Source organism: Accipiter gentilis, chromosome 3 (genome assembly GCF_929443795.1).
Source record: "Accipiter gentilis chromosome 3, bAccGen1.1, whole genome shotgun sequence".
Classification (NCBI taxonomy): domain Eukaryota; kingdom Metazoa; phylum Chordata; class Aves; order Accipitriformes; family Accipitridae; genus Astur; species Astur gentilis.
The window spans coordinates 40469263-40493618 of NC_064882.1; the positions used below are offsets into that span (position 1 = coordinate 40469263).

Sequence of the window (24356 nt, forward strand, 5' to 3'; positions counted from 1 at the left end):
ACAGAAATTAATGCAGGATCAGCTCAGAAGCTGGAAAGCTTTTGGAAGAAGAGGGTCCACATTTAAATTTTGGTTCCCTTCTGAGGTCCATGTTTATAAATAAAGCCAGGTGAACTTCCATCATCTTCAGTACTTTTGCACAACTGTCCCGTGTAGCTGCTAGAGCATTTTGCCTCTCTTCCCCCCTCACAACAGAAACCCATCCATCCCCTGTAGCCCTAAAAACACCCACAGCCTCTCAGTTATTCTGCATCAACAATCTTGAATAAAACCACAGAGAAATCCTGCTGCTTCACAGCCTCAATTTTATTATGGAACTTCACAGTCCATTCCGCAAATTAGAAGTCTTTACTGTTGAGTCACGAGACAGCAACAATGAAATGATTGTTAAATCAATAAACTTGCTAACACTTGTGCCTTTTAGAATGAAACAAGATGCCCATAATCCAAGCATAATTTTACTGTCGCAACTGTCTTATTCAAGAGTTGCTAAACCACCATGAGTTCCCGGTCTCCATCAACAACAGTAACACATCAGGCATCTGCCAGCGTAAGAGCTCACATTCCGGGGGCGGCATTTCCTATCGACTTAGCTCCCCATCAGTAGCAGCGTGTAACATGGCATGTTGCTTTCTCTGCCGTGCTTTTCCAGTTATGCAATTTCCCCTTTCTGTGAAAGGGACAAGTATGGCAGGTTACTACAGGGCGCAAGCAAGGATTTTGTTGCATTCTAAGAGAAATGGCGACTCTTGCGGCTATTAATTATTATTTGGACTTCGGTAGTAACCAGAGACCCCAGTGAGGCCTTTCCCTTCACTGTGCTCGGGATTGTACGAAGGTATCTTCAATAAGGCCTTTTAAGGTCTTGCGTCCCTGCCTTGACGATTCTCTGACGAAAACGCTCTGTAAAATACACCAGAAAAAAACAGAAGTTTTTTCAGACCCTCCAGTAAAACAGGCCATTTGCCTACTTCAGAAGGACGCCGCCCTCATCCACCAGAGCTCCTCTACGGGGAGGAGGGGACGGAGGGGCTCCTCGCCTGAGCCTCACAGCCCCCTGTGTGTCCCGTCGTCCCCCCCGAGCCCCCTCTTCTCGCCCTTCGGGGCCGCGTTCCACGCCGCGCACCGCCGCGGCCGGCTCCGCCCCAGCGGAACGGCCGCCCCGGCAGCGTCCGGGCTCGGCGGCGGGAACTACCGCTCCCAGGGAGCCGCGGGGTCGGCGGCGGCTGGGGCCGGGGCCGGGGCCGGGGCCGGGGCTGGGGCCGGGCCGCGGCGGGAGCGGGCCGTGCCCGGCGTGGGCGCAGCATGGAGAGCCCGGCGGTGACCTTCACGCTGGCTTACCTGGTGTTCGCCGTCTGCTTCGTCTTCCCGCCCGACGAGGTGCGCTCGGCGGGGCTGACGGTGCAGAGCCTGCTGGCCGCCTGGCTGGGCAGCGAGGACGCGGCCTTCGTGCAGTACCACCTGCGGCGCAGCACCGGCACGCTGCTGGCGCACTCCCTCCTGCCCCTGGGTGAGCCCCGGCCGGCGGCGGGCGAGGGGGCCCGGGGCGGAGTGGAGTGGAGGGTGTGTGTGTGGGGGGGGGGGGGGTCCCACACGGGCGAATCGCCGCGGCGTGGGTTGGGGAGAAAGGCAGAGCCGCTGCCCCGGGGTGAGCCTGCGCTCGGGAACCTGTTGTGGCCGGGTGGGAGCAAGGGGGTTCCTCACCGGTGGCGGGTGGGGGTTGCACCCTCCGTCTTGGAAATACAGTATTTTAGTGTCGCTCGAGCTTCTTCGCAGCGTACGCCCTAAGCTTTGCAACTCGTTGGCTGCATCGGAGTACCTGCGATTGCGAAGGAATAGCGTTTTATTTAACCGGCGAACTCGAACCAGCTTTCCCTTAGCCATATGATTCCGCTAAAACCGAGCGGTACCTTTCAGGTAGTTTTATTCAACCAGCAAATTCAAATCAGCTTCCTTTAGCTATATAATTCTGGTAAAAGTGGCATCTTACAGGTAGTTTTAGTTAACCGGCAAATTCAAATCGGCTTCCTTTGGCTATGTAATTCTGGCAAAGATCAGTGACAGGTGAGAATTTACCTCAGATTGCTTAGGACAAGGGGCTTGAATTTGAGTTGTCATCCAGAAGTACCATCGCTCTCCTAGAGGTGATCTCACTGGTTAGATAACGATATGATTCAGGGGTATGTGTTTATGCGTGTACTTAATTGCTTTCTGAAAGTAAGTCTTTTTCCTTGCAGGTTACTACCTTGGTATGTGCTTTGCTGCACCTGAAAAACATCTTTGTTTTTTCTACCTGGCTTCAAAAGGGTGGAAAACTTTCTTCTTCTTCGCTGTTCTCTTTCCAGCAGTCACCAGTGCCCTGGCATATTACTGGTCTCGGAAAGGTTGGAATAATCATCCGTTGGCCCGAACACTCGCTGTTCATGCTCTCCCACAGTCGGGTTGGAGGGCAGTAGCTTCTTCCATCAATATGGAATTTAGGAGAATCGACAAATTTGCTACCGGGGCCCCAGGAGCGAGGGTGATTGTTACGGACACATGGGTGATTAAAGTGACCACCTACTGTTTACACGTTGCCCAGCAGCAGGACATTCATTTGACGGTCACAGACTCCAGACAGCATGAACTCACCCCAGACTCAAATATGCCTGTGCAGTTCCTCACCATCCGTGTTGCCAGTATTAATCCCTACGTGAAGGCATTTGATATCCGGTAAAACAACTACCCTGTTATGTTATATATATGCTGTTTGATGGTGCTAATGGAGTGCTTTTTTGGCAGATCTGAAGACTCCTTGGGTCTCATCCCTTCCTTTTTGCTCCCTGCCTGGTCTTCAGAGATGCTGTATGCGCAGTTCTGCCACCCAGCGCAGTGAAGAAAGGTTGTTTAGAAAGACTCATAAACCTACAGTATTGAATGCACAGTGGTTAAACACAGGGACTGCCCTGTTTGATCCATTCTTAGGAGGAGGATTGTGCTGGATGCAGAAAGAAGTAACTGGAAAAAGCTAGGTGAAAGATGGAGGACAGGAATGAAAGGGAGAATCTTTGGTCTTCTAAATTTTGGAGGAGGAGAAATAGTTATTTGTCTAAAACTGGCTGTTGTTCACCCGTGACTTTTTTTTCCCCTCCTGCTCAAGGGTCATAATTTTGCCACTGCTCAGAGGAGTTCTCGCTGATCTACTGCAAGCTAACTTCCTTTAAAGCAAGAAAGTAATTTTGGTCCGTTTCTGATTTATGTGTTCTCATAGCAGTAAATCATAGCGAATGTGCTGTGAACTGTTAGGGCTTGTTTTCCAAGGGCCCATGCTATTTTTTTCAGCAGTCACTCTGTGTAGCTAGGCAAAAGTACAAGTTCTACAGAAACCTGTAACACTGAGTAGAAAGGTGCTAAAGTCTTTGGTGTCATTAAAAGGAGCACACAAAGCCACCTTAGTGCTCCTAAAATTACATATTTGAAAAGGCATTTGAGTGTCTGTCTGCTGTAAATTTGTATGTCAGCAGCATTTATTTACTAGGTAATTAAAAGTAGGCAGATCACCAGGCTGGTTGGTGAGCAGAGGGGTCCTGGCAAGCATGAGAAAGGCATAGAGGTGATTGTGTTAGATACCCAGGTGAACAGAGCTCAGAACGAGAGGTTAGTTAAGGTAAGCGTGACAGTCCTAAGAAAAAAGGAGGCTTTTATAGACCTGTGAGAGTGGTGACCAAATAAGTATTAAACAACTAACGATATTCTTCTGTAAGTGCTTCAGTGCCAGAGTGATAAAGCTACATCCCCAGCTGAGAAAATCATGGCTTCTTTGACAGTTCCTTTTAGGGAAAAAATATCCAAACCCCAAAACTTTGTTTTGCGGCTAAACTAAACAGCACCAAGAACAGTATTTAAAAGTTCTTATAAGAAGATGTGTCAGAAATAGCAAATCTCTGCTAGAACACAGTCATACAGCATTTAAGAAAAGTGCCATAGGAAAAAAATCCCCTATTAAGGTTATTGGATCGTTGTACACATCCAGAATCAGAATTAGATACAGTGTGATGTTTCTGGAAGAAAAATGCTTTTGTGCAGGCAGGCCGCATTTCTCTGTGTGTTCAGTGTGAATTTTTCCTCTGGGTAGAAAGGTCTCTGTTATTTGCACAGATAGCATCTGTTAACAAACAACGTTATCCTATAGTAGTTAAAACAATGGAGGCCGCTGGGAGCTAAAGCTAAGCCAGCGCTGCATTGTACTGGGCTCCAGAACTCGGCGAGTGGTAGGAAGAATGAGGAATTTCAGGGCGATGTTCCCAGGGCTTCTCCATGAAAGCTGTTTAATGAGTGGAAACATCGAGCCGGGGAGTTCTGAATCTACAGTTCAGAACTGTTACATTAAAAAGGGGTAACAACAGTAACGTGTCACTACAGGATCTGCACAAGGTCTCGTGTGCCTGCCACTTGAGGTCTCTGAGCCTTGCTTAGACTTACTTCAGCAGAAGCAACCTAGTGTGAAACACAGCATGTTACAGCCTTAAATCAAAGTGTAAGTCACATTCAGCAGCTGTTGGTAACCTTTGTGAAATTTCAGGTTTTATCTAAAATTGTATCATAAAAATGACAGACACTGATACTGATTGACCGTCTTCTGATACTTATACGTACTGTATCACCTTGTGGTATATGCCACATGATATAATTGTCAATTCCTGTCCTCAGGAGTTTATAAACTAGAATTTAGATATGGACTGAGTAAATAGGCATTAAAAAGGTGGACAGAAATTGTGCAGGCAGTAGTTTACAATTAATGCATGATTTATGTACCTGTATTGCTTTTGTTCATACTGATAACTTCAAAAGCCTTCCTTTATTTTTGTATGATGTTTTAGCTAACGTCTGGAACATGCTGTCGGCAATCTGACACAGATAGGAAGGACGACAGCATGTTCTGTTTAAGTTGTGACAAAACCAAAACCAACTAAACAGGAAAAGAAAACAAAATGCTCACTGTGTATTTAATCTGACTAGTATGTGCCAACCTAAATGGCTTTTCTGTGGATTCACTTCTCTGATGTTAACCTCTGCAATGTACAGTCAAGGTATTTGAATGGATAATCATGGTAACATTTTGTTCCATCTTTTCTTCTTCAGGTTGAACTCCACAGAGTATGGAGAGCTCCGAGAAAAGCTCCGTGCTCCCATCAGCAATGCAGCTAATGTTGTAATCCATCAAAGCCTTAGTGATTTATTTCTAGAAACCTTTACATCTCTGGTGGAAATTAACCAGACGTATCCTGTTCCAAGCACTCAGGTGAGACTTTCTGTCCACGTGAGACTGTAATAATTATATTTTTCAATATAGGTGAGCATGTGATTACTGCGTAATTGATAACTGCTTCCTTAGGGCTGTTGCAAGTGAATTATTAAGACAAGTCATTGTTGTGGGGTTAACCGAAAGGTTTTATTAAACAATGATTAAATGATAATTAAATGATAATTACTAAACAGTAATTAAACAGTAGTGAAACAGTAATTAAATGGTTTGATTACTGCTGTCAAACACTCTACTACTTACTACACTTCTAATAATTAAGCTAGCTTGTATACAATATGCCTTAGATCTGATATAAAATGACGCTTACCTCGCAGTAGATAGCAGATAGCGGGTAAGGGATCTCTTGACCTCGAGGAGTAATCTTGAGAGGCGTCCTACCCAAGGGGAGATCATTGCTGTGCAGCCTGCTGCTGTACAGGAGAGCTCAGTGGGCTCGGGGGGGCTATGGACATTTACAGTGTAAAACTATAAATCAAACTCCTCTTTGGTGAGGGTGTGCAGCTGTAGCAGTTTTAGTTTCATGCAGTTCCAGCTCAGGCTGACACCATTAGGTCCTGATAAGACATGGCCTAGATTCCTTAATGTCCTGAGGAGATACAGCCTGGCACAGTTTCTCAAGGTCTGCACAGCAGGGCTGACTCCAGTCAGGCCTCCTCGTTGGTGATGCCTGAACCAAAGTGCTGTTCACTCAGTCAGGGTGGGTGCATCCGTCACACTCCACACCCTGACTACAGTCAATTCACTTTACTTCACAGAGTGGTGGTATGGTCACCTCTTGCCTCTGTGCTATAAATACGAGGCAGTAATAGCATCATGTTGACTACTGGAGGATTAAGCGATAAATACAAAATTCATTAAGGTTAATTGTAAGATAGTTCCATACAATCAGTAGCAAGATATTCTATATGTTTTACAACGAGATATACTGATCGGGGCAAAAAACAGACTCAAATATATAAAAAGACAGTTATAGCAATACAAACTACCAGAAGCGCAAACATTATTACTACAGGATGTAACATGGAATTCAATGCACCTGTTGCTGTTGGAGACCATCCTAAATGGGGTTTCCCTCCAGTGGTGTTCTGCATCCTTCTTCACTCTTCCTAGTATATGGTGTATTTCTTCTCCATTGTCATGTACAGTTATTAATGTGTTTTTGCTTTGCTGTTGTACTGTTTGTAATAAGGCCTGTAAGTCTTTATGTTTCAGTAGCTTGTGAAACAGCATCAAATTCATTCCGATGGGGGAAGGTAAAAGGTTTTGATATAGTGTGTACTTTTCCTTTAACAGTGCATATGGGTTCACTGGGGCTGTATAATTAAAGTCATATCCACTAATGTTTACAAAGTTACAAACACATACATTTGATTTATTGGACACATTACGGGTAAAATTTTATCAATAACTAAGTCTTCACAAAAGTGTTCTTACACAGACTAGTACACATGGATAATTCCACTCTTTTCAGGGACCATGATGAGTTAAATATGACTTGTTCCTGTCCTGTACATTTAATAGCGTAGGGTCCAATCGCAGAAATTTGTGGATACGCAGCTTCGTTGATTGTGGGAGTAATAAAATAGGGAGTAGGATGATTGGTAGTAGGGGTAGTTGTTGGTGTAGTGTGAGGTCTGGGAGTAGATGGTAGACCTTTAAGGATGGTCCACTTTCACTGTCTCTCCCTTTATCTGTCCACAGGCACACTGCTTCTATAGTTGTGTCATTAAAGCGGAAACTAATTACACAACTGGGGCATGAGGGACAGCCTACTCTGCTTTTTGGTTGAGTTTGATTTGTCTTCCTGATGATCTTGTAGGTTGCTTGCCTTTGAATAATTTGTCACATTACAGTCAATAGAGATTGTCACCTGGTTTAACAGAAATAAGGTGACTCTTACTTGCTTTTACAATTGTGTGATTACCAGTGATTGTCACTGTTAGGTTTTTTGTTGGTTCTCCCAATATTCCTGTACTTCCATCAATTTAAAACATGTATGATGCAGAATGTGCCACAGTTACCATATTGATAGCACAAATAGAAAAAGTGAGGGCCTCCACCCTGTACGCTGGGCTTGTTGAGGTGTAAACCAGATCTGGTCCATGTTGACGATGATTAATTCTGCGAGAAGGATGAACGTTCCTCTGATGATCAATCCGATCTCCAAGGGAGGCATTTTGGTATCATTCCCAGTACCGTTCCTGGAAAGAGAAAATAACACAAGTCTCGGCAGGGTCACTCTCCACTGGTTACCCCCTTTAGTTAGTAGCCAGGATATATCCACCTAGTGGGCTTTGCAGACAACTTTGTCCTATTAAGTGAATCTTGAGATGGAATGCAGAGAAATGTGGAAATTTTAGAGGTCTTTTGCAATCTAACAGGCCTCAGTACACAAGGGGAGAAGTGCCATGGCTTTTACATCCAGCCTACAAAGGACTTTTATACAATCAATGACTGTCTGTCATGGACAATAAGTGGCACACCCCTCGGTATGATTGATCCAGGTAGTTTGGAAAAATACCTGGGGCTACATATAGACCCATGGGTTAGAATATATAAGCCATAACTATTAGAAAACTGGACAAATGGTTAAGGTGGATTGGGCAGGCTTCATTGAAGCCGTTTCAGAAGGTATATACTTCATCTTGAAGGAATATACTATCCCACAATTAATTTACTTAGCAGACCAAGCTGATGTGAAAGCCACATACCTACAGACCCTTGATTTGGCAATTTGAGCAGCCATCAAGGATTAATTACATCTATGTGCATGTACCTGTGATGCCATCCTGTACTCCAGCACCTGGGATAGAGGGCTGAACATTAACAGACTCTCTGGACTGATTCCTAGTGTGCAGGCCCGTAGGCTGCACTGAATTGCTTAGTCATCAGATGACGCTATAAGATCTGTCATCTGACAAGAAGGTACAGAGAAAGAGTTTGAAAAACTATGGAGTGTAGCAGGTGGTGATAAAGAGAAAATTCCATCTATTTGGGACCCCAGAGCAGTCATGGTAATCTCAGAAGTTGTGGGCAGTGAGGAACCAGTCTCAGAATGGGAGATACCCAATCCGAAGGTCATCTTTCCGAGACCCTGTGACTGGTGAAAGCGGGAATTTTTGAATTGGACCAAGTTGCCATCCTAGGGCCATGGGATTATCAACTTTGAAAAGGATAAAATTAGTAATAACTGGATTGAATGTTATAGGGGATTCCTCACAGAAAGCTCATCACTGCATTACAATTAAGAGCTAATATCTACCCCATGAGAGAGGTTTTGGCAAGGGGTAGGCAGGACACTCAAATTAAGAACTGTCGGCACTGTTAAGCAGAGAGTGAGACTTGCTCACATATTGGATATCGCCCTGCGGTTCAAGATGCTAGAATAAAGAGACAACCAACTATGCGAACCGTTGGCAGAGGAAGGTAAAAAGAAAGGATGGGTAATATCTCAGGAGCCACTTTTAAAAGATCATCAAAATGAATTATATAAACCTGACCTGATATTTGTCAAGGGAGGTGTTGCGTTTGACTAAGGAAGTTTGGCAGAAAATAAACCCCCTTGTGTTTCAGCTTATCCTCACATGTCAGAGGGGCTAGGGGCAGCTAGGTTTAGTTTCTGAGTAATGTCCGATTCAACCCTCTAAGTCCAGTCGCATTCAATATGCTGAACTATCGTGATGATGGATGCATTTATAGCACACTGCGCTCTCAGCTTAGCCGCATTCAACGCACGAGAATTACCAGACTTGTGGAGTTTGGTTGCGTTAACGAACTATCATGACTTGGTTAATGAGCAGCGCAGTTTATTAAAGCAACAGTACAGGTTCTTTTGGATTGCCGGTCATAAATACACTGTCTGCAAAGCGTGTGCAAATGATAATACAGTCAACTACAAGAACATTAAATTATGAAACAAATGAGCTCTAAAGAATTCTAAGTTTCCTAGGGAAGCACTTGGTACAGCCGAGTGTTCAAATCTCACCCAATAGGTGTCCCTATGGGGGGGGAAGAGAGGTTCAGCCTGTCAACTGATCCCAGAAGTCAGCGATGTCCTTCCGGCTTGTCTATGATGGTATCTTCCCTAACAGTCTTCCTCCTTTGGGTCTTTTTATCCTATTTTTCCTTTTAGGTGGAGCTTGAGTGGCTCATACAGTCATACATACCTTTACTTTGATTGGTATAAAGTTATCTTGCTTTGCTTTTAAAGGTATATGCTAGAAAAAATTCAGAGTGCATGCTTTGTGGGGGGTGGTCGCACCTTGGAGGTGGGTAACTTTTGGGATGGAGGTGTGTTTTGGTATTATAATGATATTATAATGAGCAAAGTTCACCCAAAGGACATGGTGTTGCCTGTCAATACCCCAGAACTGGGCACATGTGATATAAATCAGAAGTAAGGCATTAGGTTGACAGAACCCCCATTATTTTACCTCCTTGCTTCAGTGGATTCAATGCGGGAACCAACCATTCTTGTTCTTATCATTCCAGTTCCCTATCCCTGCAATCACAGAGCCTGGACGCGCTGTCTCCACTCTGCTCCACCCTCCGTGTTACTTTTCAGAGTCAGCATGCCACACTCCCCTGGTGTTGCTAACATTTAAAGTTGCAGGTTATGTTGCTTAGAGAACTACCATGGAGCTGATTCTTTACGTGTCTACTGCATTCCACCCTGGAGGTTTACCTTCCCTTGAAGGGGGGAGTTTCATATCGATGTCGCCTCCAGAAATCATTCCACAGGAGGTCAGGCTTTTGTGATGGACTTAACTGTTAGATATAAGAGTAAACCATCATCGCTTGCTGATGCAGCGACTGAGAAAGTTAGGAAATATCAACATCTTAAGGAGCAAGTCCAGGAGGTGCCAAATGCCAGTTATAGAAAATTCACTGGATTTCCTGGATGGTCACATCCAGAGGGTAGTGGTCAATGGCTGAATGTCCTGATGGAAATCAGTGACAAGTGTTGTCCCTCAGGGGTCTGTATTGGGACCAATACTGTTTAATGTCTTCATCAGTCACATAGACAGTGGGATCAAGTGTACCCGCAGGAAATTTGTGGATGACATCAAGCTGAGTAGTGGAGTTAGCACACCTGAGGGATGGGATGCCATCCAGAGGGACGTGGACAAGCTCAAGAAGTGGGCTCATGTGAACCTCATGAGGTTCAACAAGACCAAGTGCAAGGTCCTGCACATGGGTCGGGTCAATCCCTGGCATCAATACAGGCTGGGGGATGAAGGGATTGAGAGTAGCCCTACGGGGAAGGACTTGGGGGTACTGGCGGATGAAAAGCTTGACATGAGCTGGGAATGTGTGCTCGCAGCCCAGAAGGCCAACCCTATCCTGGGCTGCATGAAAAGAAGCGTGGCCGGCAGGTTGAGGGAGGTGATTCTCCCCCTCTACTCTGCTCTGGTGAGACCCCACCTGGATTACTGCATCCAGCTCTGGGGTCCTCAGCACAGGAAAGTCATGGACCTGTTGGAGCAAGTCCAGAGGAGGGACACAAAGATGATCAGAGGGCTTGAGCACCTCTCCTGTGAGGAAAGGCTGAGAGAGTTGGGGTTGTTCAGCCTGGAGAAGAGAAGGCTCAGGGGAGACATTATTGCAGTCTTTCAATACTGGAAGGGCGCTTGTAAGAAAGATGGGGACAGACTTTTTAGCAGAGCCAGTAGCAATAAGACATGGGGTAATGGTTTTAAACTAAAAGAGGGTAGATTTAGACTAGATGTAAAGAAGAAGTTTTTTTACAATGAGGGTGGCGAAACACTGGAACAGTTTGCCTGGAGAGGTAGTAGATGCCCCATCCCTGGAAACATTCAAGGTCAGGTTGGATGGGGCTCTGAGCAGGCTGATCTAGTTGAAGATGTCCCTGTTCATTGCAGAGGGGTTGGACTAGATGACCTTTAAAGGTCCCCTCCAACCCAAACCATTCGTTGATTCTATGATTCCTGTAGGTGCATGAGGGAAGTGATATGAGGACAATTATGGACTGCTAGCGGAATTAGAACTCTGAAGTTCCTGGAAAGAGAAGGTTGTCCATTTTCTTTCAAATTGGACTTTATTTATGTCTGTGGGTATCTTACATGTATTCACGAGCCAAGCAAGAACTATTGTAAAATCTTAATTGACTGTAAATGAAATTATTTTTTTCTTTTTTTCTAAAAGAAGCCGGACCCCAGTGAGGAGTGAAGGAGAGAGGTGGTAGGGGTCTGATAGTATGGAGGGATGAAAAGGGACTCAGTATCATGATGCATCATCTTTCCCACAGACACCAATTACTGGCCTTACCTAAGGGGACAGGCCACCTCTACTTAACCTAGAAAACGAACATGTATAAATTACATTTGTTTGATAAATAGCTAGGATGTATCCACCTAGCGCTGATACAATGTTTATCTCCACTGAGCTACAATGGGTGAATGCTTATAGCCCTGAGGAAGTCTATTAAAGGTAAATTGTATCCCACCCTACGTAAAAGCAAATTTTCTTTTCTCCTCCTCCTGCAACGGCACTATTAAAAACCATATCTTTTACATCTAGTACCACCATCCAGGGGTGATAGGCAGCCTGGAGGGTGGCCGTGCAAGGGGCAGCGTTTGCATTTAACTTTCTATCGTCTGTAGTTAGGCGCCACCTCCCGTCTGTTTTTTTAACTGGCCACACTGGGGAACTACATGGGGAGTGCGTTCGGGAGATAATGTGTCTTTTTTCTAGGTCACCTGTGACCTCCGCAGTACCTGTCCAGGCATCGGCAGAGCTAGGATACCGAGGGAAGTTATTTTTGGGTCAGGCACCATGGGTGTATCTCACAGTAAGCGAACTGTGCGAGTTCACTGATGCCCACAGGTTGCTGTTAATTTTCACTCAGCTAACCAAGGGCACTGGGCAGTGAAAAGACCAACACTACTGTCTGGCAATTTGCAAACTCCTTCTTGTAATGCATCAAAGCCTAACACATTTTGTTTCCCTGAAACTACTGCTAATTGGTGCCTTGATACCCTTTTCTGCCCTGGCAATAACAAGTTTACTTTAGCTATGGGGCATGTTTTACTTTTGCTGATAAATCCTGTTATTTTATCCCTCCATTGACGGGGCTTAATATAAGTTCTTTAGGCATCCAAGCTTGAGATTATTAACATTTGAGCTTCTGTGTCAATTAAGAAATTTACTAGCTGTCTTTGGGGGCTGATTGGGAAATAAATGTGAGGGCTGTCTGTGTTATCCCATTGATAAGTTTCAATCCTCCAGACAGGCAGCCCAAGTTGCCATCCAGGACTTAGGTTTTTTTTTTGTTTCAAGGTTTGCAATTCCTCCTTAAGAGTTCTAAAAGGGTTATTCACAGGATATTTGGGGGCGGACGGTTGTTTGGTTTGGATTCCCCGATACCCCTTGTTATTGGAAAACCTTGATCAGAGTAAGTATAGTCCCCAGTAGTTGGCCCTGTATGGCTACTTGAGTTATGCCTAGCAGTAAGGCTTTTCTCCATAGTTCATTACACCTTTTCTGCAGGTCCACTACCTCACCAGGGGGTTTATTGAGGTCAGGGAAGGTGTCAGGGGTTCTGGGGAGTCTGTTTTACTTGCCAGATCTGTCTGCTGTCTGCTTCAGCTTGGGATTGCCCAGTTGGTGTTGGTTCATCCCACCCCATCTCTCAATGACTAACAATGCTATGCAACAGTTCTGCTATCTGTCGGGATGGATCAGAGGTGAAGTTCGCCATCCTGACCATCCTGAGTGTTATGCTCTATGTTTTAGCTTATTTTGTCCCTCTTTGCAATGAGGTATGGTTTTAAGATAGTAGGGGCTCCCCTTATCAGGGGTTTCATAGCCTGAGGGTATACAGGGTGTCATGACCCGGACGGGACAGACCAGGGAGTCATGTTGAATTCAGAATTCCCTCGGGCTAAATTAAGGTGAAATGACACCAAACAATGAGTTAAATATTTTATTCCTGGCAGAAGCAAACTGAACTTGGGAGGCATAACAGTAGGTGGTGGGGATTCTCACAACAGGAGGTGATATGGAACTACCTCAGTGACCCATGTAACCCATGGTAGCCATATACATCAATTCAGGGAAGAAAGAGATCCTTCCCATTAGAGTCATGAGGTTCAGAGCAGACCCCTTGCTTTCTAGACTCCTCAGAGAAGAGCCTGGGGGTGGCTGGATCCACTCTTAGTCCCAGACTTGGTCAATGGTTTTACATCTTAGAGGGATGAGGTGTAGGGATTATGGAAAAGGAAAAAGAAAGAGAGAACAAGACAGAGAAAAAGGGAGAGAGAAAGATTTCACCAGTTCTGGGTCCAGTTCCAGTGGGCTTGCGCATGTGGGGCATACTGAAGTTCTAGCATGTCTGGCATGGCAGCGCTCAGCAGCGGCGTGGCTTCATTCAGGCCATGATAGTCTACTGCTAGTCTCCACTCTCTATTAGACTTTCACACTGGCCATATGGGACTCTTAAAGGGTGAGCGAGTTTTGCTGATCGTGCCTTGGCTCTCCAGTTGACAAATCAGTTTACAGATGGGAATCAGGGAGTCTTGGTTCGTGCGATATTGCTGCTGGTGCACCATTGTGGTAGCAATTGGCACTTGTTCTTCAACCCTCAGCAACCCCACAACAGAAGGGTCCTCCAAGAGACTGGGCAAGGTAGACAGCTGTTTAACTTCCCCAAGGCAGCTATACTAAAAGCCCACCAGTATCCTCTTGGGCCCTTGAAATACCCTCTCCTGAGATAGTTTATGCCAAGAATGTATAGAGCCTCTGGGTCTGTCACAATCAGGTGCTTTTGCCACTCATTCCCAGTTAGACTCACTTTGACCTCCAATTCAGTTAGCTCTTGGGATCCCCCTGTCACACCAGAAATACAAATGGGTTCTGCCCCTGTATAGCTTGATGTGCACCGGTGTCTACTAGAGCCTTACACTCCTGTGGGGAGTGCCAGGCCATCGAATGCACACTGTCCAGTAAACCCAGTTGTCCCCTTCTTCCACCTGGCTGGAGGCAGGGCCCCTCTAGTCCTTGTCATAGTATTTGTTACTCACTTCTTGTAAGTCAGAATGGTTTGGGTTGAAGAGGACCTTTAAAGGTCATCTAGTCCAACTCCCCTGCAAAATACAAATAAGTCCCTTTATTAAGGTCAGAAGTAAGATTAGCCCTTCTGCTCTGCTCTCTCTGGGTGTCCTGGTTTCAGCTGGGATAGAGTTAACTGTCTTCCCAGTAGCTGGTACAGTACTGTTTTGAGTTCAGTATGTGAAGAATGTTGATAACACTGATGTTTTCAGTTGTTGCTCAGTAGTGTTTAGACTATAGTCAAGGATTTTTTCAGCTTCTCATGCCCAGCCAGGGCACAAGAAGTTGGCACAGGACACAACCAGGGCACCTGACCCAAACTGGCCAACAGTGTATTCCATACCATCTGATGTCCCATTTAGTATAGGAACTAGGAAGTGGGGGCAGGGAATCACTGCTCAGGGACTAGCTGGGTGTTGGTCAGCGGGTGCTGAGCAATTGCCCTGCGCATCATTTGTACATTCCAATCCTTTTATTACTACTGTTGTCATTTTATTAGTGTTATCATTATTAGTTTCTTCTTTTCTGTTCTGTTTCTCTGTGAAACTGTTCTTATCTCAACCCATGAGTTTTCTTCTTTTTCTGGATTTTCTCCCCCATCCCACTGGATGGGGGGGAGTGAGTGAGCAGCTGTGTGGTGCTTAGTTGCTGGCTGGGGTTAAACCACGACACTGGGGAACTGCCCACTGGAAACTAGAGCAGCAGTTTTCCCTGAAGAATCCCCTTTTTGTGATCATTTTTCCTTGCAACTCATGTACCTGTGCCTCTAGGGTCGAGGCAGATTTTCCATCCCACTTCCTCATGTCCTCTCTGTGGTCACACAGTTAAAACCACAGGGTAGCCCATGGTGCGTCTCAGTCTTGCTGTCGCCAGCCTTCCACCCATATTTTTCTTGCAGATTGGCCAGCTGAAGGTGGTCCAATGAAATGGTCCTTGTGGTATTTCTCTGGTTGCCTCCTTGGGATCCAGCAAATACCTCAGTTTTAATATCAGGAGCTACCTTAAATTCTGATTTATCTAAGTCACTCTCTTTGCTAAGTTCTTGGTAGAGGTCCTCCCAAATATCTCCATCCATCTTCCAGGGATATGATTAGTTTACAGATTTTTACAGTATCTGGGGGGTTGGGGGCCCGAGTAATCATGAGTTCTACTTTATCCTCTACCTTCCTTCATTTTTCTTTTTCTTCCCTATCGTCGTTTAACTCCAGCTGGCAACTAAGCACCACACAGCCACTCACTCAGTTCCTCCCCACCCAGTGGGATGGGGGAGAGAATCAGAAGGAAAAAGGTAAAACTCATAGGTTGAGATGAGAACTGTTTAATAGAACAGAAAGGAAGAAACTAGTAATGATAATAATAATAACAATAATAAAATGACAATAATAATAATAAAAGAATTGGAATATACAAAACAAGCGATGCACAATGCAATTGCTCACCACTCACCAACCAATGCCCAGTTAGTTCCCAAGCAGCGATCCCCTCCCAGGTCAACTCCCCCAGTTTATATACTGGGCACGATGTCACATGGTATGGAATACCCCTTTGGCCAGTTGGGGTCAGCTGTCCTAGCCGTGTCCCCTCCCAAATTCTGGTGCACCTCCAGCCTTCTTGCTGGCTGGGCATCAGAAGCTGAAAATTGGTTAACTTAGTATAAACACTACTTAGCAACAACTAAAACCAATGTGTTACTGGCATTGTCACCATACTAAATCCAAAACATAACGCTATTCCAGCTACTAGGAAGAAAATTAACTCTATCCCAGCCGAAAACAGGACGCTCCCCCAGTTGTTTCAGCAACTGGTCTATTTGCAGAGATAACAGTATTTCTTGTCACTTTCTTTGTTCAACCCCATCTTGTAACATTTGCATTTCCCTTTCCTTGTATTCCTTATACTGACAAGCTGCTTCCAAACATTCCCAACATTTTGCATATTATTCCCTTTTCTTTACCGTCTTTCATTTTCTCTCTTGTGAGCTTTAACTGTTCCGCTATCTTATTCCAATTATCCCAATTTTCACGTGCCCGATCTTCTGAGAATTTCAGTGAATGGCTAACTCCGTGCCTCCATAAGTAGTCAGTGATTGAACCCACCATACTGCTGACTATGCCAATTTTTGTTGCAGGTGAATTTTTAAAAGAAGTTGTGGGGTTAACCAAAAGGTTTCATTAAACAATGATTAAATGATAATTAAATGATCATTAAATTATAACTATTAAACAGTAATTAAACATTAATCAAACAGTAATTAAATTGCAATTAAATGGCAGTCAAACACTCTACTACTTACTACACTTCTAATAATTAAGCTAGCTTGTATACAGTATGCTTTAGATCCGATATAAAATGACGCTTACCTTGCTGTAGATAACAGGTACCGGGTAAGGGATCTCTCGACCTCAAGGAGTAACCTTGAGAGGCGTCCTACCCAAGGGGAGATCACTGCTGTGCAGCCCGCTGCTGTACAGGAGAGCTCAGTGGGCTCGGGGGGGCTATGGACATTTACAGTGTAAAATGATTGACTCATAGTCAGACTCCCATTTGGTGAGGGTGTGCAGCTGTAGCAGTTTTGGTTTCATGTAGTTCCAGCTCAGGCTGGCACCGTTAGGTCCTGATAAGACATGGCCTAGATTCCTTAATGTCCTGAGGAGATACAGCCTGGCACAGTTTCTCAAGGTCTGCACAGCAGGGCTGACTCCAGTCAGGCCTCCTCGTTGGTGATGCCTGAACCAAAGTGCTGTTCACTCAGTCAGGGTGGGTGCATCCGTCACAAGGGCTCACCTTCTATTTCTGTAGACACGTAATAAATGTAGTTCTGGCTGCTGCTTCCGTTCCTTCTATAAGGAGATGAACTGCATTGTGAGCATTATATTTTTGAGACAGGAGAAACAGCATAGTGGAAGAAAGTCCCCTATTATAATTTCCATAAAAATTTTACTTGAAAACATTCGGAAATCATGAGGTTACATTTCCAGAAAGCTTATGAGGAGCTAGAATCACAGCTGTTGTTACTGTTCTTTAGGCAGTTTGCTCCATTACAGCTTGCTTTTCTAGACAGCCAGGTTTTGCTGGATCTTCTGCTGAAATAAATTAATGATTCTAATTGGTGCTTTCTTTAATTGTAAATAACACCATAGAGTCCTACCTTCAGTAATATTCGTGAAGACCTGGTCATTATTATACTTGTGCATCAATCAGAAGTGTGACTAGAGCACTGTTCAATGTACCAGAGGTAACTAATTAAACTAGTTCTGGTGACCTTGCAGTGGGGCTGTGACAGATGTTCCAGCTCATGGAGTGAGCACTTAGTATCTTTGGTAGTGTCATGCAGCTTGTATGGTGTTTTCACTGTATGGTTACATGAACTAGCTAAAATAAAACTGGATCAGATATGTCTGCACATAATGTGGTTGTGCGTTCTGATTGCAGTGCCAGCATATAATGAAAAGAGATGTTCAAAATAAAGAGAAGATACGATTTATTTGAGAGAGTTGCTTTCTTGCAGGGCTCTTAATTTGTGACACATTTACGTGTCAGCTGAGCTACTGAACTTTGGTTTGACATTGAGTGATAAATAACATTAGAAATTATGATATGGAGATTAAAAATACAACATGGGATTTTTCCTTATTCTGAAACTCCATGAATAAGTTGAAAAAGTTAGTTAACTTTTCTATGCTAGAGTTTTTCCTGCCTAAAACCTAAGATAAGCCCTAATTTCACAAGTTAAAGCTGATACAGCTTCTGAAAGAAGCAGTCCTTCCTGCACACTCCTCGTTCCCATGTTGACATAAAACTTTGTCTGCGGTGAACCTGGTTGGGGGAAATGATGGAGCTGAAAAGAGGCAGGGAACGATGATTAGTTTTTATCTGGATCCACTCCACAGTCAAGCTGCCAGTGTAGTTGAACAGACACTTACACTGACAAGGGAAGAGGCACTGGAGGTGGGAGCTAGAGACCATGAAGCAGAGCTGCTTTTTGTTACACCAGTAGCAGTACGAGCAGGATTCAGGTCTCCATGCCTGTTCAGTGTGCTGTCCTTTGAACTTTGTCAAGCTCTTGGACAGCGTTGGCTGGAAGACACATAAGAAATTCTAATTATTGTTTATTAATTGTAAAACACTTCATAGCTAGATGATGTCCCTATATGCAACTGCAAGCTCACGTGGCATAATTAACGGTGGGGAAATATAAATTATTCTAATATTATCCAAGAAAAATAAAGTAAATTTCCGGTCCTTCAAGATGAGTGCCTACTGTGTTCAGTAGAGCCCTGATTTCCTCTGTTATTTATGTCTCTTACTTACAAAGATGGAGATGGGAACAGCCATTTGCTCTAATAAGTGGTAAGAACTGTTAGCTTTGTTTATTTGTCTTACTTTATATCAGTATGTTTTTTCAAAAATAGTATGTCTGAACGATAGATGGCTGCTTGCTTACCTTGCTCTGGCTGCTGTGCTCTGGAAACAGGTGGAGCTTTTCAGAGAGAAAGAATGTTTATTTTCAGTCATATTTGTTTAATCAGTGTGGTGCAGCAGTTTGGGGGGGGGGGGTGTTTATGGTGATACTTTGTTCTCATTCTTTAGAAGGTGTTCTCATAAAACAGGGCTCTGGAGATTGAAACCATTTGGTATCTTCTGGTGGGGCAGTTCTGCCTGGAGGCTCTGCCCAACTCAGGTTCCTGCTATGCTTGTGCACAGATAATTTTCTAAAAGCCTTTGAAGAGCAATAACAGAAGCCATTCTGTGCCATTCATAATTTTGACATTTTCCTTCTTTAGGAGCTGGAGCCATGCATAGGATGTATGCAGACTATCGCTAACATCAAGCTCATCAAGAACTGCCAGGAGCCAAACGAAGGGGAATGCCAGCAATGCTACTGTCGTCCCATGTGGTGCCTCACCTGCATGGGCAAATGGTTTGCCAGCCGACAAGATCAGCAGCACCCAGAGACCTGGCTGTCGAGCCAAGTGCCTTGTCCGACTTGCCGAGCCAAATTTTGCATTTTAGATGTTTGCATAATACGATGAATAATACTTGGGTATGTTTCAACTTTTTAAATTTGAATGTATTTCATAGTGGGTTTGGTTAAAAGGCCTCTTAGATTTATTTCTGAGACTTCATGTTCTACAGGGGTGCAAACTCCAAAGCTTTCTTTTACAGTGTTGAAAACAGATGTAAATCTTTTCAGTTCCTCTCCACTTTTACCTGTATCTTTGCTTTTTATTCACCAGATGTCAGTACATGGAATTATTTTTTTTTTAATACATATTTTGCTTTCTTATGTCTTGGATGGAATAAGGGTATCCCTCTATATTTGCAGTACTATTCTCTTTTCAAGTATTAACGTAGGTTAAATTCTTTAAATTTTTAAATTTAACTTGGGTTTTGATTCTTTAGTAAAGGGCTGAGAAAATTACTTTGGTTAAACTTCATTGATACTTTTGTTCTTCCTTAATGCATTTGTAAAGTTCTTATTAATCTTTGCAGGTGTTCACCAAACAAGTACCCCAGATGCGTTCCTTCTGCTGGTCCCCTCCACTTATAAAGGGATTGGTTTCTGTAGGCTAAGGAATTTAATCCCTGAAGATGTACAACTCCCATAGGGACCTTTTATTCCATTAATCTGCCTGTAGCTTATTTTTTGATGGATGTATTTATTTCAAACAACAGAAGGATTCAGAAACATACCCCATTTACCTACACTGCTAATGCTATGCATCATTAAATCTGTTGGTTTCCAGGAGCTACACTGCTTAGGGTTTCAATGCTCTTTAGGTGATGGACTTTTTTTTATCCATTTGAAGGGAGTGCAGCAAACATCTGAACTGTCTAAATACTCTGAAAGAATGCACAGCTATTTTGAAGCCTGTAAGTTTTTTCTGAGGAGTAACCTTTGCCCTGAAAGAGATGCCAAGATCGCAGAAGGTTTAAGTTGCCATGCTAGATGCCTAAAGAATGACCATCATTAACAAAAGTTTTTCAGGCTTGCAATTCAAAAACGGATCATAAGCAGTAGTCGCTGTTTTAATATTCATAGGGTACCGATGCACACTTCTTGATCTGATCTGCATTAGAATAATTTGTAAATTAAAATCAAGGCATTTTCCATACACTTAAGAGAGCCCTACTCCTACACCTGAATGCAATGCTTAGTGTTCTAGCTGTCCATCACACCCTTCAATGAACAATTATTTGGCATAGTGCTTGGTGGAAAGCTTCAAGCTGGTGGAGAATGTGTGAGTTCTTACACTGACCTGTGCATTGCAGGGGCTGAGATGCAGGTATTTGCTTGCCTGGGTTGTCCATCTTAGAGGGGTAGTAATCTCAGGCAGACAGGTGGGTCAAATAGTGAAAGGAGTATTTTAATGCTTTGGTCTAGGAGTTTGATCTTAACAGTAAATCACTAGCATAGATGGCATGCCAGTGATTGCATTAAAACGTCTTGATTACCATGACAGGTAACTGCTTTGAGCAGGAATAGGTGGCAGAATGTTAAAAACGGTACAAGTACTGTAAGCACAACCATGAAAGATTTCATTAGAGTCTCAGCCTAGGTACAGTTGCATGGTGAATGCACTGAACTGCGCTTAGAGCCAGTCAGCCAGGAAATGGTTATGAATGTGGCTGCAAGCCATATTTTGGAGAGGGATAAGGAACTGAGATTTGACAGCATCATTTGAGAACTAACATATATGTTATATTGTTGGTGTTGTTGGGGTTTTTTTGTTGTTTTTGTTTTTTTAATAATATGCACTTATAAAAGTCCAAACTCTTTGGGTTCAAGGACACTAGTTGCTTGAGCATATCTCAGTTGTTACATATACAACACCTACTATGCAATTATCTATACTACCTATTAATAAGGGTGATTTTTCTGTTTTTCATTACCTGTTGCTTCGTACTGCATAGAGTGAAAATTTGACACAGAGACTGGTAGTATGGATTTGTCTCTCTTTCCCAAAGAGATCTTAAGTGGCATGCCCCTCTTCATCTGCATAGGACTGAGTTCCTGAGTTTCAGACAGATTTGTTGACAAGTCTGAAAATTAATAAAAAATCAAGGAGCTGATCAGTGATTGAATTTTAAATATTTTCCAGTACTTCTGTTGGAAGTTTGAAATGGTCTCTGCAGGATTTTTTAACCTTTGGAAGATTCTTACAGGGTTGGGTGGTGTCATCTGACATGCACCTCCTCACAACACAGCAGCCTTTACAAATAAGCATTTTGTACCATTTACTTCTGGAAGGTTTACATAATGTGGCACAGATATACGGGATGTGGTCCTTGAAATAGTTGCAGAAGAGAGGGTAGGATTTTGGAGCTGTGGTTTTGCCACTGACAGGCATTCAATTCCTACAGCTCTTTTCCTGTTTGGAATAAAAATATTTATTGTAAAGATGTGTGAAGTTAAAATCATAAAGGCCTCAAGAATCTTAGATACATGTAGTTGCAGATGGTTTTAGAAAAGAAAAACAGGTCAGTTACCAATAGTATCTCATGTAATAAGAGCTTTAGTCTCCTACTTGCTTGTGCAGTGGAGTTGTTCTTTACAGAAATCTACTTTGAATTGATTGGAAGTTTTCGTTTTAGAGGAACTTTGCTTTTATTCATCTTACTTCTTTTGCCAATATAACAGTACGACAAAGTAACAGTCATAAATGTATAATACCCTTGCATCTTTTAATTGTAGTGCTCTGTCCACAGAAGTGCCTCGTAGAAAATTTAGTAATAATTACCAAAATAAAATTATGATTTATGTTAGCAATAGTGCCTGGCTTAAATTCCTTAAAACAAGCATTTTTTTCCAAGTTTAAATTCTAAGAGTAATCTCGCATGCCTCCAAAGTTTTTAAGTTTCTTAAAGGCTGTGTTAGAGAACCAACTTGTTAAAAATCCATATGACGAATTCTTCTTAGAGACAGTAGAAGGAGAAACCATGATGTCTCCCTGCACAGTCATGGGATATCTTATCTGTCTTGAATAAAGCACTGAACATGAAAATAATAGAGCACAAAAATAGGCATTTGTCTTTGTGATAGCTTCGGGTCATCAACCGAAGAACCACACGCACATACAGGGCTGTTCTAGAGAAGATCTCTCTCTGCAGTAAAAAGAAATACATTGCCTCCCACCCAATCTTGATATGTTTCTTTAACATAAGGATAGGGTTTAGAATTGGTCTTTTTACAGCACTTTTCTAAGAAAAAAATGAACCAAGTAATATGATGGGCTAAAATACTTATTTAAAGAATTTTCTTGAATTATTAGTGATTTAGTGTTGCTTTTACAGCTGTGTGTATGCTTTTCCACATCACTGACTTGTGGGTGGGCAATGTTAGTAATCTGAAGTACGTTATATAAATGTAATGTCATTACAATAAGACAATCTATTTGTGGGTGCACAGTGTCAGTATAAATACCCCATATGTGTCTATACATGTGTAGCCCCAATTTCCCTATGTGCTGCAGCTGAACAGGTGTTTCTGAAAACATGGGCTGCAGCTATATTATTTACATCCACAGTTGTGTTATTTCTGTAATTCCAGCATTCCAGAAAATACTGGCAAAATATGTTATCTGTTGATTTTTTAGGTTAACATAGTTTGCTAACCCAAAAAAGGCACTTTGTCCAAGCAGGATATATTTTGAATCCATTATATGAATGCAGTTGCTTACCATGAGGCTTGCCATAACTTGAAAACAAAATACCAGGTTATGATGTAATCTCTTCAGCATGAGTATTTTTGTTGTGTTGAAACTTGGTAGACTGCAGCTACGTACCATTCCAGTCAGGCTAAACCTCAGTAAGACATAACTGACTAAAGTTGTGGGTGCCATTTCTTAAGAAATGTTGACTTTGAGATATTTAAGGAGTTGAGATACAAATATTCAAGCTTTTACATGCATTACAAGACATTTTCTTCCAAAGATATGCCACAGGATTTGTTATTTGTGGTTGGGTTTTTTTATTGTTTTTTTTTTTACCTAGATAGTTTACTTATTTTAAAATGGACAATATTACTTGGATAGCCTTTAAGGAAAAGGCTTAATGAATACATGTAGTTAATCTTAGAACTCTCTGAAGAGCTGAATAAAAATACAATTGATTTTATGTAAGACTGTCCTGGTTTTCATTTTAAAGTTATGCTTACCAGCTAAAACTTTACATGGGTGGAAATCAGTCTGACTTACCTGTATACGTCTTAGCTGAGAACATGTGAATACAAAGAGGGCTTAAATTCTCCTGAAGGTGCACCTGATAATTCATTCTTTGATGAATTTACCTGCTATAACCTGAAGGCAGAGGGTTGCAGAAATGAAAGAAGGTGTGTAAAATCTATGTATGTGTCTCAGGAAAAAAAATCCCAATACTTTCCATAACTAGCAGGGGGGAAGGAGTGACACTGGATGTCATGAAATCAGCAGGGGTGGTGACTAGAAATTCATCTTTCCAGGGCAGCACTGGCATATAGCAATGATGTGTCCTGTATAAAACAAATTTTTTTATTGTGGCATTGCTTAGGTATGTTAACAAGTGCAGGCGATAGAAGAACGTAGTTCATTGCATTCATGGTATGAAACGTGGGATGCATTTTTCTAGAGGGCATGTTGTGGTGCCTATCGACCCCCTTTGCTGAGCCGATTTAGCTCATGACAGCGAGCAGAAGACTAACTTGGCCAAAACCGAATCCTTGGCTAATGAGTGAGGCAACGTAGTGATGTCGGAGCTGGGGTTTCGACAGATTAGCGAGCGGAGCGGGCCTGGGGGTCCAGCGGGCCTGGGGTTCCACCCGCCCTGCGTGGGGGCACGGGTCGGGCTGTGAGGAAAACGGTGCCCTTGGCGTGAGGGAAGCTGCGCCCTGCCGCCTCACAGGAGCGTGGGCTGCAGGACGCGACGCCTTCCTCCTGCCCTCCCTCTGTAAAACCTGATCGACTTTTTAGCAGGAACAACGTATTTTTGCCTCCAGCCTTACCAA

General features: G+C 43.2%; 1 protein-coding gene across 2 annotated transcripts; it reads left to right on the forward strand.

Moving 5' to 3' along the window:
• The first annotated feature begins 1237 nt into the window (after positions 1 to 1237).
• On the forward strand, positions 1238 to 23491 carry TMEM129 (transmembrane protein 129, E3 ubiquitin ligase). 2 transcript variants are annotated; one of them, XM_049832871.1, is made up of 5 exons: positions 1238 to 1510; positions 2238 to 2712; positions 5122 to 5281; positions 19159 to 19418; positions 19868 to 23491. In XM_049832871.1, the coding sequence occupies exons 1-4, from the start codon at positions 1306 to 1308 to the stop codon at positions 19405 to 19407; spliced, it is 1089 nt and encodes a 362-aa protein (XP_049688828.1). In that variant the 5' UTR covers positions 1238 to 1305; the 3' UTR covers positions 19408 to 19418; positions 19868 to 23491. The 2 variants fall into 2 exon arrangements, with proteins under 2 accessions (XP_049688828.1, XP_049688818.1); XM_049832861.1 differs by having other exon boundaries at positions 19159 to 23491.
• The last annotated feature ends 865 nt before the right edge of the window (positions 23492 to 24356 follow it).

Coding starts and splice junctions, on each gene's coding strand:
- TMEM129 (XM_049832861.1), top strand. CDS start 1,306: ATGGAGAGCCCGGCGGTGACCTTCACGCTGGCTTACCTGGTGTTCGCC. Junction 1,511..2,237: donor GCACTCCCTCCTGCCCCTGG/GTGAGCCCCGGC, acceptor TTTTCCTTGCAG/GTTACTACCTTGGTATGTGC. Junction 5,282..19,158: donor ATCCTGTTCCAAGCACTCAG/GTGAGACTTTCT, acceptor TTCCTTCTTTAG/GAGCTGGAGCCATGCATAGG.